Source organism: Balaenoptera physalus (assembly GCF_965194825.1).
Source record: "Balaenoptera physalus genome assembly, chromosome: 5".
NCBI classification, from domain to species: domain Eukaryota; kingdom Metazoa; phylum Chordata; class Mammalia; order Artiodactyla; family Balaenopteridae; genus Balaenoptera; species Balaenoptera physalus.
The window spans coordinates 99,197,425-99,214,483 of NC_138884.1; the positions used below are offsets into that span (position 1 = coordinate 99,197,425).

Genomic DNA, 17,059 nt, shown 5'->3' on the forward strand with positions numbered 1-17,059 from the left:
AAACCTCTTGGATTTAACATACTATATTTGAAAAATATTTCATGACTATTCTCCATCATGAAATAGGGAGTGGGCGAGAATGCTAAGAAGGGTGCTAATTAACCCTGGACAAGCTACTCGGGCCTCTCAAAAGGACTTAAGCTCTGTAACCTAGGTGTTTGGTCAATAATTAAAGGCCAGGCCTTCTTAGATGTTATCAAATGATAGCATCAGGGCAAGTTTTTCTAGAGAGTAAAATCAAGTATGTGCAATCATTTCCTTTTAAACCCATAAGAATACTGCAGGAATTTTGGAGAAGTTATAAATCCAGAAAATACTGAAACATATTGAAATGTGATTTTTGGAGTCATGATTCTTCTTGACTGATTTTTTTTTTCTTCTTCTTTTCTTTTCTTTTTATTTTCTGAGGTACCCACCCCCCCCCCCACCTCCAACTGTCCTAAACACACCTCTGCCTCAACTTTTGGTCACTTTTAATTGTATCGCCTTGTAGGCCTGAGATATTTTAGGAATTGACATTTGCAACTGATATTTCGAGGAAAGAAAGGGAGGGTATGTGTGCATGAGTGTGTGTGTGAGTGTAACAGTAAGCGCAGGTCTGGGGCTGCTTTTGCATTGGCACCATCTGAGCTTCATGATTTGCTTGCATTCTGGGTCTTTATTCCAGTAGCTGGACACATTTATCAAACTTGGTTTTCTCACTCAAGGTTTAGAATTTAGTGACTCATATTCATGGCCTGTGAAGTAATTTGCCTGCCAACAGATGCAGGCAAGATGTTAAAATGTTCAGTAGACCCTGTATCTCAGTATCCAGTCCTCTCCTCCTCAAAAAAGACCAACTGCAGTGAGCCCCAGAGATTCTGTTTATTCTCATTTGCATCTAAAGTTATAAGGCTGGTTTATTTTCATCCCCCTGTGAGTCACGGTCATCCTCCCCCCCCACCCCACCCCCAGTCATCAACATTAAGGCCGGATGACTCATTCAGTAATGACACCAGCCATCTTGAGAAACTCAGAGGCCTCTCTTGAAGGGTGGCTGTGACTGTGTGGTGGAGAATGGGTTAACCCTTCCTTTGCTCTTTTATTCATCGTGTCACTCACAGCTCCAACCTTTCCATCGCCTTCGGAATCTAGTCCCACCTCCTTACCATGGTGTGCTTGGCCCTCCATTATCTGGCCCCTCCTGATTTTTCCAGCCACATCTGTTGCCATTAGTCGCCTCACACTTCAGCCCTGCAGGGCTAATTTCAGCCCCTTAGCTGAGCCATACTGCGTTGTGCCTCAGGGCCTTTGCACCTGCTGTCTGCTCTCTGGAACACTCTTCCCCTTTACTTCCGTAAACTCCTGCTCATCTTTCAGGTCATAGGTCAAATGTAGCCTTCTCCAACTCCCAGGGGCAGGCCCTGCACACACCCACAGTGCCCTACTCTTTTCCCTCCGCTTGTACTTGTTTGGCACCCCTCCCCCAAAGGTAAACTCTTTGCAGGCAGAATTCCTGTATCCGTAGGAATTAGCATCTTAGTTCGTGACACACAGACATTAGTTAATAGATCTTTATTGAAGGAATGGAATAGGATAAATGAATGAATGAGTGAATGAATAAAGGGAATGCAAAAAGGAGCAAAAACGTTCAATAAAAAGAAAGAGGAAAAGAAAAAGGAAGAACACAAGAAAATAGCAGACTGAGTGCCCCTCCGTTTGTCATCACTAACTCTCCTTGTGGGGTAAGGAGTAGTTTAGAAACCTGGAGAAAGGAGTTAGAAAAGCAAGCCATTCCATCCAAGAAAAAGCAGAAGAAAGCCAAACCTAAGGTGTGAGACCTTAGGAAGCCCCTGGAAAGGTCAGGGGGTCTGATGCTGAGCCTTAGTGGATGTGGGGTAAGGGTCCTGCTCCTAGGCTGGCTCAAGCCTGTTAAATTCAATAATACTTAATAATGGATGTTGTGGGATTCCTAACTCCCCCCATTCCAAACAGAAGGGCTTGTGGCATCACTTTATGAGCAACTAGTAAAGTGGAAGCTTTTTATCTCCAAGTTGCCATTTTAACTGATGACCCTTAGCCATATTTTGGGAAGCCCAGATTCTAGATGTTAAGTACATTTAAGAAACAAGGTGATAGGAAATTACTTGCCTTGGCTATTTTAAGGCAGACTAATTTTTCCATTTGTTCAGCTAGAGCCTTGTAACCCTACGACGCGCCATAAAGCATTTTCAAACAGCCTCTTGAAAGATTTGTTGCCACCCTGTCTTAGAAGCAGCTTAGCACTCACACAGGGTTGGAGGTGGAGGGTGGGATTCCATGATCAACAAACCTATTATCTCCCTGAGCAGCGCCCAAGAATTTCTCGAGGCTCCTGGACAGACACAAAGCCCCAGTTCAAACCAGACGAGAGGTGGGAAAAGGGAAGCCTAGTAGACACCCTTCCCTTCCTTGCTAATTATAGCTCTGAAAGGTTCACGAGGGAAGGGAAGACTCACACCTCTACAAATCACCCTGGGGAAAGCTTTTCATGAGGGTGGACCGCCCAGGGTTCTTTGTGTGGCCGTCTGTGAGGAATAAGGACCAATTACGTGGAAAACCCAGGCAATGCTAGGGCCTCAAGTGTGGAGAGCAGCCCACCGAGAGAATTAACAGCTCCCCTTCTTGCCCCAGAGGTATGCCTGCTTCCTCTTCTGGGCATTAAGAAAAGAGTGGGTTCAGGGAAAGGGGACGGGGTGGGGGAAAAGGAGGCCTCTGAGAAGTTAAGGATCAGTAAGAGGCAATCCACAAAACTGTCAGAGCACACTTGAATCACAGATATCCAGAGGTGAGCCGGTGAACCAGCTCTTCTGAAGAGGAAGCCAGGCTGGTAGCACTTTACCAATTTCCGTGCTGTAAATACTGATGCCATGGCATTTAAATATCAGGCTGGCAAAGTGAAGTCACTGAACTGGGAGCTAGAAAGCTTGGCACTCCAGAAAGAGCTAGCTGCAGCCTCCCACTGCCAAGTGGTATAATCTAGAAGAGTCCAAGAGGTCCATCTTTGGAAACTGCTAGACCCAGGTTTATATTCTAACTCTGCCAGTTATTATCTGTGTGGCCTTGAGCAAGTCAGTTGTCTGTCTAGACCCCAGTTTCCTCATCTGTGAAATGGGAGTAATGATACCTCACATAGAATTGCTGTCAGGTTTCATCATTATTCATCAATGCATAATTGGGGACTCACTGTGCGCTGATTAATGCTCTAGGAGCTGTGACTACGTCAAGGTATAAGAAAGACAAAGTGCCTGTTCTCACAGAGCCTATAGTCTAGTTGGGGAGACAGAGAATAAGAAAATAAAATACTTATGTAAGATCATCAGACAGTGGTTAGTGCCGGGAAGAAAAGAAAGCAGGAGATTTAATGGTTGGGAGTGTGTGTGTGCATGCAATATTATGTTTATAAAGGGTGTAGCATAGTACCTGGCATCCAGTAAGCACGCCATAAAGGGTAAACATTGCTGGTATCTTTAGCACAACCTGGGCCCAGATCGGCTTAGTGTCCTCTTGTATAAGAGTTCCACCAGGAATCTCAAGGTCTTCCTTTCTGTTGATCTACTGTTTCCAGTGAACCCCGGGGGTACGTGCCTCCCCACAGAGACAGAGACTGGGGATAAGAAGCCTGGCATCTGGCAAATGGATCCCCAAAACTCAGCCCTCCTTATCACCACCCGACTTTATTATTTATCACCCCCCCAAACATTATTGCTTTGGTGTCGCACTCCCAGAAGCTTCCTTGCATTTTGTGTACCCTTGTGGAATAAGCACCTAATAGAACAGGCCAGGAGCAGCATCTCATGTTCCTGCTGGGTTTCCTTGTCTGCCTGCTTTTATTTTTCCTTCATTTTACAGATTATGGCACTTTAAGTGCAGAAGAACAATAATGCAATGCGAAGTACTCAAAAGCAAGGAACTTCAGGTGGACAGCGTCAGGCTGGGCCCCCACATTTCCTGGGCCCCTGCTGCCCAATTTAAATGTAACTGTTTGCAGTCCTGCATAAACACGCGCTTTTGCCTTTAATAACGAGCTTTATGTTACACCAGCTGAAGGTCTTTAAGTACCTCTGTTTTATCTGGTGTTGGCCCCATAAAATGATAGACCCCTTCTGTGAACGTACCTCTATTGACGTGAGACTTTTGGAAGGATTCAGCAAGCAAACCAATTAAGTCAAAGCCACCGGCCAATACAGGCAGACCAATGAGCATGCAGGTGACTAATTAAAGTATACTCTGTTAAAAAAAAAAAATGTGTTCAGCTTGGATGTTTGTAACAGTCCAGGATGAGGGATCAGAGAGCTCTTTGTAAACATTTCCTCTTTATGCTTCAAAGGAGCGCGGAGATGTCCTAGCTTGTGGGAAACCCACACGAAGAGGGCACTCTAATGAAAAGTTCTCACCTTGGGGCGTTATAGAAATTAATTACAAAGAATTAAAATGAGTGATAAGGGCCCTTCACCTGCTCCAGCCCCATTATATCGTATTCTAACTGGGATCTTGATGGTGAAACACAGGCAACGCTCAGTTCAGCAAGCAGCCAGACTAGTTCAGCATTTCCTAATGTTTTATTGTCAGATGAATTAGACAAATGAATTTGGTCTCGGACACCATATTTGAGCTTATTCTAGCATGTTGTTTGGCCCAAGTTGGGTGCTTATTAACTGGGAAACACTGACACACATTAATGAGTGTGTGCATGATAATCTCCAGAGCCTGGGAGGAAGACTATGAAAACTGCTGGGTTTCTTTTTTAAGTGACAAATTCTTTTGTTTAAAGCTAGAATTGGATTTGTCATATAGGTTTAGGAATTTGAACTTTGGTATACACAGTAGAGTTGCCTACTTGGAGCCTTTTAAAGCTCTCCTGTCTAATTTTATCAAGGGTATTTCAAAAGGTCAGGGGGCAGTTGGAGAGGATGTGGAGAAAACCAACAGGAAAAGTAAAGAAAAGATAGGCGGGACCTTGTTTATTAAATTGCCCAGCACAACACTGGCAAATGAATGTTTGATAAATGGCTTTTGGTGTTGACCTCTCCCTAGGCGTGCTATTTGCAGCAGTACACAAGGACGGGGGGGGCGGGCTGAGGAAGGGCTAACGTCCACTCCTATTAATTCTTGCATCTGATCTTCCTAGTAACTCTGACAAATAGAGAGTCACTGTATAAGAATTATAACATACCAGCTATAACTGGGGATTGTACTTTTAAAGCTCTTCAGAGAGTGATTATTGCATTGTATCTTCACATTCCAAGGATGGAAACCCCCAGAGCTGGAGTTGTGCAGTGCACAGGCCGGGCAGCCATACATAGCTGTTCTGTCTACAAGATAGCTTTTATTCTTACTGCAGACTGAATGTGCCCCCACCCCAAATTCATATGTTGAAACCTGATCCGAAATGTGATGGTAATAGGAGATGGGGGCTTTGGGAAGTGATTAGGTCATGACAGCAGAGCTCTCATGAATGGGATTAGTGCCCTCATAAAAGAGACCCCAGTGAGCAATTTTGCCCCCTCTACCAAGTGAGGACACAGTGAGAAGACAGCTGACTATGAACCGGGAAGTGGGCCCTCACTAGACCACGAACCTACCAGTGTCTTGATCTTGGACATCCTAGACTCCAACTGTGAGAAGTAAATGTTTGTTGTTTATAAACTACTCAGTCTATGGTATTCTGTTATAGCAACCTAAACAGACTAAGACAGGAGTTGGTACTAAGAAGTGGGCTGCTGCTATAACAAATACCTAAAATGTGGAAGCAGCTTTGGAACTGGGTAGTGGCTAGAGGCTGGAAGAGTTTTGAGGTTCCTGCTTGAAAAAGCCTGTTGTCCTTCACAGCATTGCTGTGAATGGACCATTAAGGGCAATTCTGGTGAGGACTCAGAAAAAAAAAAAAAGAGAGAGCTGTGGAGAAAGCGTCCATCTTCTTGGAGAATACTTAAGTCATCCTGAACAGAATGTTGGTAGAAATATGGACAGTAAAGGCCATTCTGATGAGGCCTCAGATGGAAATGAGGAACACGTTATTGGATGCTGGGGAAAAGGCCATCCTTGTTACAAAGTGGCAACAATCTGGCTGAACTGTGATTGAGTTCTGTTGTTCTGTGGAAGGTAGAACTTGTGAGCAATGAAACTGGATATTTAGCTGAGGAAATTTCTAAAAAATGTATTGAAGGAGCAGGCTGGTTTCTCCTGACTGCTTATGAAATGTGAGAAGAGAGAGATGATTTGAAGATGGAATTGTTCAGCAAAAAGGAACCAGAATTTAAAGATTTGGAAAATTCTCAGCCTGTCCATATTGCAAAAAATGAGAACGCTAAGGATGTTGGCCAAACAACCATTTGGTAAGGAGATTAGTAAGGATTAGAGGCCGGGCGCTATTTTTCAGGGCAAGAGAAGAATGACACGGAAGGTAATTCAGAGCCCAGCAAGGCTGCCACTCCCGCCACAGGCCTAGAGTGCATGGCTCTGGGGGACAGATTGCCTTCACCTGGGTTAGAATGGAGGGGGCCTCCCAGAGCCCCAGGGCTGAGACCCCAGCCCGGTAGAGCTGCAGGGCACCAGAGCAGAGCCACTGCGGGGCTGTCCTGCCAAGCCTTGGCGGTGATGTTGCCAGTGGGCCTGGAAGGCAGAGCATCGAGCCAAAGGATTAGTCCTGAGCCTTAACATTTAACGTTGTTTGATGTGTTAGGTTTTGGACTTACTTGAGACCTGTCACCCCTTCCTTCTTTCCTATTTCTGCCTTTTGGAATGGGAACGTCACTCCTGCGTGTGTCCCACCTTTGTATTTTGGAAGCACATAACTTGCTAGGTTTCACAATTTCACAGGTGGAGAGGAGTTTGCCTCAGGATGCAGCTCACCTCGAGTCTCACCCATACCTGATTTAGATGATATTTAGATGAGGTTTTGGACTTTAGACTTAAGAGTTGATGCTGGAACCAGTTAATTCTTTGGGGGTTATTGGGATAGAGTAAATGTATTTCACGTGTAAGAAGAACATGAATTTGGGGATAATCAAGGGTGGAATGCTAGAGACTGTGTCCCCTCCCAAAAATTCATATGTTGAAACCTCATCCCCAGTGTGATGGTATTTGGAGGTGGGAGCCTTTGGGAGGTGATTAGATCATGAAGGTGGAGCTCTCATGAATGGGATTAGTGCCCTTATAAAAGGGACCCTAGAGAGCTCTCTCACCCCTTCCTCCATGTGAGGACACAGAAGAAAGACAGCCGTCTATGAACTAGGAAGCAGACTCTCACCAGACACCCAATCTGCTAGCACCTTGATCTTAGACTTCCCAGCATCTAGAACTATGAGAAATAAATGTTGGTTGTTTATAAGCCATGCAGTCGATGGTAGTCTGTTATAGCAGCCTGAATGGACTAAGGCAATCTCCACTTTCAAAAACACTAAAGTCACCTGGGGCTCAGTGAGGCTAGACGACAGCCAAAGACATGTGACTAGGACCAGCAGATACAGGATCTGAACACAGATAACACCTGGAGAATAATAGCTGCTCCTGCCGCCAGCTGCCTTCCTCCCACTGTCTGTTGGGGAAAATGGATTCAGGCAAATGAAAACAAGATGAGGGAGAGACTGTTGAGGGCTATGAGGGACGAAGCCCAAGAAGAGATCAAGGAAGAAGCGAGGCATTCCGACTGGGGGGCCTTGGCGGGACCAGAGTTTGAGCAGGGCTTTGGCAGAGGAGTTGGACTCCATCGGCAGGGTAGGGGAAGAGCGCCCAAGAGCCTTTTGTCGCATCGTTTTGCAGCCCTGTCCCTCAGCCACATCCCAGCTGCAGCTGCACCTCATCCATAAGTGGACGACTCACACCCATAATTCATTCATAAACGTTTATTTCCATCTAAATCAGCAAATGGATGCATCTCCTGGTGGCCGTGCGCGTGCCTCTCAGGGCACTGATCCACTTCAAGCGTTGGCACAGGGAGGCTAGCCGTGCAGTTTTGATGGCCCCATTGGAGGAAATCAAGCGCTCCGAGCAGTTGCTTCATAGAGCTTCCAAGGTGGGAAATCAGCCTCATTGCCCGCAGTCTACAGATAAGGTTGGCTCAGCAGCTCGGCCGCCTCCAGCTCAGAAGAAAGATCGGACTTCCCCAGTGGGCGTATGTGTGGGGAAACTCACGTGGAGGGGGACACCAGTGGTCACAGCAGTAATCGTAATAGCAGCTGACATTGATCAAGCACTTCTTATGTTCCAGGGGCTGTGCTAAGTATGGAAGAGAAATCTCATCTTCTCTTGCTTGGGACTAGGTTCTAAAGTCAGCGGGTTAAGAGGCAAAACACTTGTGTCTAGCAGAAATTCACCTTGATGGTCTCTTAAATTGTCCATAAAGTTCAGGGCAAGTGGCCATGTGTCTCCTGAACAGGAGTCTTATGTATAAATATGAACAGTATGATTTTGTCTAAATGTATTATCAGTCCCTCTCCCACCTTGCTCTCAGTCTGGGACATTGAAAGCAGGGGTGGGTAGAGCCACCAATTTTTAAAATTTTTATTTCTCTCCCATCCCCTCTTCTCCATCTCTCTCTTCCTCCTCTTGGTTCTCCCCCTCATCTTTTTGCCAAACACGTACATTTGAATTCCCCTAAGTTAAATGCTCATTTAATACAACTTCACTCTCTTACTTCGTGTTTAATGTTGGGTAGGGGAAATTGCCCCCCTACTCCTCTTGATTTCTCTCTGTTTTTTTTGTTTTTGTTTTTTTTAGCAGTCCCACACGACATGCAGGATCTTAGTTCCCCAACCAGGGATTGAACCCTGAAGTGGAAGAGTGGAGTCCTAACCACTGGACCAATAGGGAATTCCCCCCTTCTTGATTTCTTGTGGTTGGACATGAGACAGATTAACAGGAGAAAAAGATACACTTTTTAATTCATGCTGGTCCCATAGACATGGGACCTAAGAAATGCCCAAAGCAGGTAACTTTTATACTTTTTAGACAAAGAAATAATAAATTTGGGAGGAGTTGACAGGACAAAGAAACTTAGGTTCGGGGTGCCCAATTAGTGAAGAATCTAAACCGAGTTTGGGCTTGGGGTAGTAAATTAAAGCAGTAACAGGGTTTGTTTATACTGGTTTCTCGCCCGAATCCCCATCTCTGGCGATAAGGGCATCCTTCTACCTCCAGATGCAGGAGGGCACCCTTCACACGAGAGATTTTTTTTTCCTGCTTTCAGGGTGACAGAAAGGAGGGTCAGAGTGTCCCTTGTGTGTTGGCCATTTCTTAAGTAACTTTAATTCAAAATAATAAATATGCCATTGAGGCACATTTGGGGGCAGCCTACTCTGGGCCCCAACAGTTACAGCAACCTTGGACAGTAAAAGGCTGTACTGTTACTGTCGTATTCTTACAGTGAAGGACACTAAGACTCAGAGAAGTTTAGGCATATACCTGAGATTGCACAGCTCTCGAACTTGGCCCCAGGACACCCCCCCACCCCCCGGCAGGTGGACTCCAGAGCCCGTCAGCTGTCAGCTGGGAAGGCAAGAGAACTCTCCCTGGGGCTGCCATCCCTGTTACGATGGCCTCCTTGGGCCCCTTCAGCTGATTGAACTTGAGTGTCAGACCCAACCAGTGATCCAGCTTTTACCAACTTGGGCCTCACTTTTAAAAATAAGTGTTTCATCCAGTCCAGCCCTGAGATTTAATAGCCGATATTGTATGCACATTAAACACCAAATGATTGTTAACATGTTTATTGAAGCTTAACAGGCATCCAGTATATAAAAGATGACTCTCTTATATGGCTGTCAGACCTCAATAAACATGTTTAATAATTAATTGGCATTAAGCAAACATAATTGTGTGATTCTAAATTAAGTGTTCGGCGAAGCGTACTGTGAATGGAAAACCTCAGTGGTGTTTTATTACTTAAAGTTCAGGCTGTCAGTCTGGCTTTTCACATACGAAGAAAAGCACCCTGCTTTCAAAGCCGTGTCGCAGACCTCCTGTTGCCTCATGCCAAAAATGGCACAGGCCTTCTTGTTCCTAGACCCTTTCATCTGAGAAATGTTTCTTACTTGGTTAGCTGTTTGTCTTTCTGTGTATTCACCTGGCGTTCTGAAAGTCCTGAGCCAAGACTGTGATGTGAAAGATGTTTTCACATATCGGCTTTCAGGTAAATTAACCAGTTCTGACATAAGCTCCGTTCACCCCCAGTACAGCCGATTCTTGACATTTGCTATAGTTACATTCTCTAAAATCACTGCAAACACTGAATTAGGGAATATTGAACCATTGTTCCTAGGGGAAATAGGAGATTAGGTTCCTCTGAGCCTCTGGTCACAATATTTTTGTCACCTGATCAATATATAACTGTTTTCTGTGTGTTTCTGTTTAAAGTCACCTTATTTAATTTATACTGTTGATTCTTTAACATTGAACTCACAGCCAATAGCACTGTAACTCGTGCCTGAAGGAAGCTCATCTAACACACGTCTGTTCTCCGTAAGGCACATCATGGCCTCTCGTGCTCAGGAACATGAGACAACACTCCAGCACTGCACAGGAGGGCCATTCTAAATGGCAAAACACCAACAGAAAACAGAAAAATGTGAAAAAAAAAAAGTGGCACGAAAGAAACCATGAAAAGGACACTTGTTTACAGTATGAGCTAAATCAAGAAAGCAGAACATTGCCTTGTTCGACTTTAGCTGGGAACGTTCCTGTGGGATGCTTCCCATTTTTTGCAACTCTGTGTTTATCTGCACATGTCGCCTCATGATGCAAAAGCACCATGAATGCTGATTTCGAGGCTACAAATAAATTTGCATTATGCAAGTGTACAAATACAGAATCCTTGAGCTTTGGAATAGGGATTCCATTAAGCACAGCCATCTGTGTACCTAAGTGCCGTGTGCTCTGCTAGGCCTCTGTACAAGCTGTTCCACCCGCCTGGAGCACCGTGTGCTGATCCTAATGACGCATTTGCTCATAGTAGGTGCACGGCAAATATATGTCCAGTTCATCTGACTCGTTTTCAGATAAGGACCCCAAATATATGTCATTTGAAAATGCTCTTTACTTGTCAGTAGTCATCATTTCCTGCACAGTTCATTGCTGTTATTTATTATTCCTATATAGTTAATATTCTACCTTGGCTTTTAACTTTCTCACCTGCCCCTAAATCCTTAGGGACTTGAAAAGTAAAGCTATTCTCCCTATTGGCAACAAATCCCTTAGGATCCACGCAGGAACGAGGAAGAGCAAACCCCAGCAGGTATTCCTGGATGGGTTGGATCTGTGTGGCAGCAAAAAACTGTCCCCAGGATTTCATCCATATATGAAGCCCATCTGCACACACCCTACAGGGAGGTGGAGGAATCAGTCTTACAACCTCTTTTGAAGAAGCATCAGGAAGCAGTGCTGTAAAACTAAAAGAACACTCTAATGGCCACCTGCTTGGCACTGATGGGCATGTAGGGGATGCTCTGGGACCACTGGACCTTCCTGGAGTCTCTAACATAGTTTCCATCATGGCCCTACTGGAAGGTTTGGAGCTGCACATGGAGCTCGGCCCCAGAGACTGGGAAAGCCAAGGGTTCTGCAGGGATCCTTTGGAAAATTACCTTTTTAGGACTAGAATTTAGTTCCTAGGGACTTAAAAATATTTTAAAAGTACGTTATGAAAGTCATGTATACTTATTTTAAAAGTTAGCAAACAAAGAACAGAGAGCATACAGTCTTGCATCACCTAAGCTTAAACATTTAAGGGTTTTAGTGTATTTGGTAATTTTTTTCTTTTGTGTGTGGGTTCTTAGTATAATTTCAATCATACTGCATATTTTTTTTCGGCTGTGCCGCACATCATGTGGGATCTTAGTTCCCCGACCAGTGATCAAACCCGTGCCCCCTGCACCCCCTGTACTGGAAACTCTGAGTCTTAACAACTGGACTGCCAGGAAAGTGCCTTTATTTAAACATTTTTAAAAATTATTTATTTATTTATTTTCTGGTCACACTGTGTGGCTTGTGGGATCTTAGTTCCCTGACCAGGGATTGAACCCTGGCCCCCAGCTGTGGAAGCACGGAGTCCTAACCACTGGACTGGCAGAGAAGTCCCCAAACTGCGTATTCAAGTTAGTTTTCTGCTTTTTTTCCCACTTAGTGTGGCAGCATCCGCATGTCCATGGTACTACATAGTTCACATCAACCTCATTTTAAACAGCTGGAAACTTGCTGTTTGATTGATTGATCAAACAGTCAATCAGTTGATTGACTGCATTATCATTTGCTAGCCATTCCACTGTTGTTGGACATTGTTTCTATTTTTTTTCTTACTGTTTCTATAAATAACAGCACAATCTACTTTTTTCTTTTTTCCTAAAGCTAGTCCATGTCTGGGATTATTTTTAGCCCAGACTGTCAGAAGTAGAGTTACTGGATCCTTGGATAGGGACCCTTCTTTTTTTTTTTTTTGGCTTTTTAAAACTTTATTTCAACATAACTATGGGTACAGAAATACGTTCATATGGGTTAATAGAATGCAATTTAACTTATCCTACACAATTTGGACCAAAAACCTGGTACACTGTTTGCTCCCAAAAAAAAAAGGGATTTGAAATCTGGTTTATTTTTCATCTATTACAAATGTGTATATATATATATATATATATATATATATATATATATATATATATATATATATATATATATATATATATATATATAAAAAGATCCTCCATCAAATGCTGCTAAAGCAAACAGCAAGAACCTAGAGAAATTAACCTCTGGTTTGTCTCTGAAAATTAACAGGTATTGCACTGTAAAACTTTACAAAACCGGAGCACCAAAACATTGTAATGTTTCAGTGCCAGCTCACAGAGTTCAGTAACTAATGGATGTTGATGAGGGTGAGGAGAGCCTATGTATACATGTGAAAATATAAAAGGTATCCGATCTAGTTAATATTGCATGTAGATCCCGAATCTACTCAAACCAAGATTCAGATAATTTCTTAAATCTGAATTAACACTATCAGTTCAGTTCATCTGCTGAGGTCAGAAAGGAAACTCTGCACAGTAGCTGTTTTCCTGAGTTGTGCAAAAAAGAAAATTAACTTTCTTCCCCAGCGTTTTAGTCCAGAACTACAGCAAAGTATTTCATCCATTGTCAACATTCATGGGGTGAGAGGCGATGAGGTTACTTAGGCTTAAATTGGAATTAGCAATCGGATGCAAGAGTCAGATAGGGACATTTTTAAGGCTCTTGATAACATAGCCTAATTGTTAAGAATGTGGGAGCATGCCCATCTTAACAGATACTTTACAACACTGTGTTATCATTTTTTAATCTTTGCTAAGTTTAAAAGAGACACAGAGATTTTTCCCTCACTATGGCAGGGCTAAACAGGCTATCCCCCTTCAGATGCCCAGGCCTGTGTTCCCGTTAGCCTTATAGGTGTATGTGTGCACACGTGTGTCTGTACATGCAATATGGATTTTTAATTTTTTTTAAATTAATGATATTGGCAAGAAATTTCTTTATCTTGTGCCTTTCTCCAGTATTTCTTGGAAAATCTTAACTTCCAACACTTTCTGCCTAGTATGCTTGGGGTTTTGTTTGGATCTATTCATTTTAACTCTCTCTCCCTCTCTCTCTTCTTTTTCTACCAATGGAAAATGCAGCTCTTGAGAATGACAATTGCCAAACAGAGGCTGGGAGACGAAGAAATCGGCGTGCGGCACTTTGCAGCCCATGAGCGTGAAGATTTGGTTCAGCAGCTGGAGAGAGCAAAGGAACAGGTTACCGCCAACATCTGTTATGAGTGGGGGATATGTTTGCACAGCTGAGCATGACACAGAGAAGAGTAGACTGTGCCCCAATTTCTCAGAGACTGTGGGGTGCTTGGAACGCGGTCAGAGGAGGAAGGAAGATGCAGTTTGAATTCATTTACTCCCTCTGTTCTCTGCTAAGTTCCCAAGCAGCCTTTTGCATTTCTGTCTTCCAGCAGGTCTGCTCTCTTACTTTGGGTGCCATTGTTCTGAACACAACGAGAAACCTCCCCCATAACCAGGATAGACAGGGAGAGAACAAACATGACACACTGGCCTTAATTTGCAAGTTTCCGCTGAAATGCTGAGTGGATGCTTTTTAGGCAAAATCTCAACGGGTACCGAGCCCTAGTTAGGGAACAGCTTAGAGAGCCTAGACTTCATTTTTCTTCTCTCACTAATTGGTTTTGAAGAGCAGAACATGATTTCTGGGTCTAGAGTGGTTTGAAAAAGTATATATTTGTAAGACACTGGCTGTTGTTCCCAATATCTGGATTTGCCCTCTCCGAGCCCCTGGCTTTAGGGCAGGCTGCAGTTGGTAAGTGATCGGTTCTGTGTTTCCAAGCTGCTGCAATCCATCTCATCTTGGATATAGTAAGTGTCTGGCCCGAAGTTGTTCCTTGCTTTTAGCTTTTATCATATTCCGATGTGTGGCGCTTATGGTTTTATAGCAGGTGCTGGTATTGATAAGCTCTCTAAAAGTCAGTCAGCCAAGTGGAAGGCTCGTCTCTAACCATAAAGCTGATGTCTGCAGAACACCTTGAGTAAGGGCACTTCTTTGGTTTCAGATTGAGTCTCTGGAGCATGACCTGCAGGCCTCTATGGACGAGCTTCAGGATGTTAAAGAAGAGCGGTCTTCCTACCAGGACAAAGTCGAGAGGCTCAACCAGGAGCTAAACCACATCCTGAGCGGCCACGAGAACCGAATCATTGACGTGGATGCCCTGTGTATGGAGAATAGGCAAGTGACCAGTCCCAGGCCCGCACTCGGGTAGGATGCTGGCTCTCCACTTGCCTGCAGGCTGGGAGTTATTTGCAGCCCTATTTACATTTAAGAAAATAGCCTTCCAGTGAAAGGAAAGTCTCAACCCTAAAACAATGATATTAATGGCACACATTAGTTGTAGAAGTAAGAAAAGAAGAACCACATGCTTACATGCCTATATCCATGCCCTCTTTCCCCCTGCCCTCCCCGGTTGGGTGAGAAGGGTAGGGAACCAGTGAAAGCTGCTTATTATTGCTATCAAGAAGACAGAAAAGAATAAGAAAATAAATTGAGAAATTCCCTTAGCTGTTTCTTTTCCCAGAGGCAAATTTCAGTGTGTGTATGTGACTAACTTAATGCTGTGTCTGGTATTGCCTCTTGCTGCCTTGCTTCCCAGTGGAATCATCTTAATGAGAATTATGTGAAAACTGTGTTGATATCCCTTAGGGGATCTCTGCAGAGGGCTGTCCTAAAGTGAGGTTTCAGTGATTTGGGCGTATTTGACCTTGATCACATCCATTTAAGAAGAGGTCACCAAGATGCACTTTTTCTGCTTTCCGTGGTGGGAAGGCATTGTATGTAAAAGGTGGCTCTTTGGGTGTGTGGTTTTCTTTTCTTCCTCTCCTACTTGAGTGTATGTTTTTTATTTTGCCTCCAAACTCTTCCTAGTTGTATATATTCTTTTTCAGGTACCTTCAAGAGAGATTAAAGCAACTTCATGAAGAGGTCAACCTCTTGAAATCTAACATTGCCAAATACAAGGTAGAAAATCATGACGGTGACGGTGATGATTCACTATTGTACATCTAAATGTCATTCTATTTTAATTCCCTTTTATGTGCCAAAGATACTCTAGTGCTTGCCTGCCCTCCCAGATAGTTCCATAAGAGCTTTAACTGAGGAACCAGTAAGAATTAAACAGCAAACACAACAAAAACAGGTTTTGCAAGAGCTCCTTCCATTGTCTGGACAGGGCACACTGACACCACCAGAATCTGGATGTGACCACTATACAGCCTCAGTCTGTATTAAATTAGGTTTCCTACCCAGCTTTTCTATAAAGTGTTCTGTCATCAGATGTTCTTTGTCTCCTAATCATCCATAAGAAAATGATTTCCGAGCAATGAAGGAACAAAGATTGGGAAATCACAATCTAAACGATAATGTTCACGTCACACTAAAAGGACAGAATGTTTAAATTCTCCCCGCTGTTATTTAGTCTAATTCCAGTGCCATTAGTTAGATAATATCTGTTTCTGCAGATGTTAGTTGTAAGTGTTATAATTAGCAAAATCTCCTGGGTTTCTCTGCTTTGAAAATAGATTGATTTCTCTTCCTGAGGGTGAAGTTTTATAGCCGTCTCTATTGGGGCAGCCATCTCATATTCCTGGCTTTTGACGTTCACTTTTTTCTCAGAAGTCTCCATGCTGTTCTTCCTTTTCCATTCTGGGGCGGGGGGGGGGGGGGGGCTCCACTTGAGTTTACACCCATCTATATATACACACACAGCCAAAGAAGAATACAGCTCTTAAAGTTGTATAATTAATACATAATTTAAAAAATGTGTATATGCATTCACTTAACAACATTTATTCAGTTCTTCTATGTGCCAAGCACTGGCTGTATAGCACATATCAATTTTAATGTAACGTTCTGTTCTAGGAGTGACACATATGCACTTCCTTAATCTTGAGTCTATGGCAGATTTCATTAATCAATCATGGCTTTTCTTCCAGCCCAGCCACAGAAACCTTCCAGACACCACTAATGATCTTTTGGCATTGCTCCATGGAAGTAAACCTAGTCTCCATCTCATGTCTGTTTGGAAGGGGTTTCCATAACTAGTGACTTCACACATTAGACTGAGTTCTTGCTTCAGATTTGATTTAATTTAACGAATATGCATTGAGTACCTTCTATATATAGGAGGATATAATTGCTGTAATTCTGCTGGGCACCAACTTAAAAAAAAAAAAAAAAAAACCTCTTTACCAGGTCCATAAAAATCATAACTCCCTGGCAGGGACTCTGAATTTTAAAAGTTGGGCTAGCATTTGGAGTTTGTAAAGAGTTCTTGTGTGCTGGATGGGAGGATGCATCTACCGGAATTAGGTATTTTTCCATTATTGGCTTTTCTGACAGAGGTTTTTGTTTTCTCCCAATGCTGCTTTAGAATGCTCTTGAGAGACGGAAAAACTCAAAAGGCCAGGGTAAATCCAGCAGCAGTGCTCTGACTGGAGTCCTGTCTGCAAAGCAAGGTAGGGGTCAT

The 17,059-nt window shown here is 43.5% G+C and overlaps 1 protein-coding gene across 1 annotated transcript in view; it reads left to right on the plus strand.

The window, feature by feature from the left end:
• CCDC149 (coiled-coil domain containing 149) overlaps positions 1-17,059 on the plus strand; it is a 100,998-nt gene that overhangs the window by 51,285 nt on the left and 32,654 nt on the right. Inside the window, 4 exon segments of the mRNA XM_082462066.1 lie at positions 13,659-13,775; positions 14,594-14,766; positions 15,480-15,552; positions 16,964-17,048. Coding sequence (XP_082318192.1) covers positions 13,659-13,775; positions 14,594-14,766; positions 15,480-15,552; positions 16,964-17,048 — 448 coding nt within the window.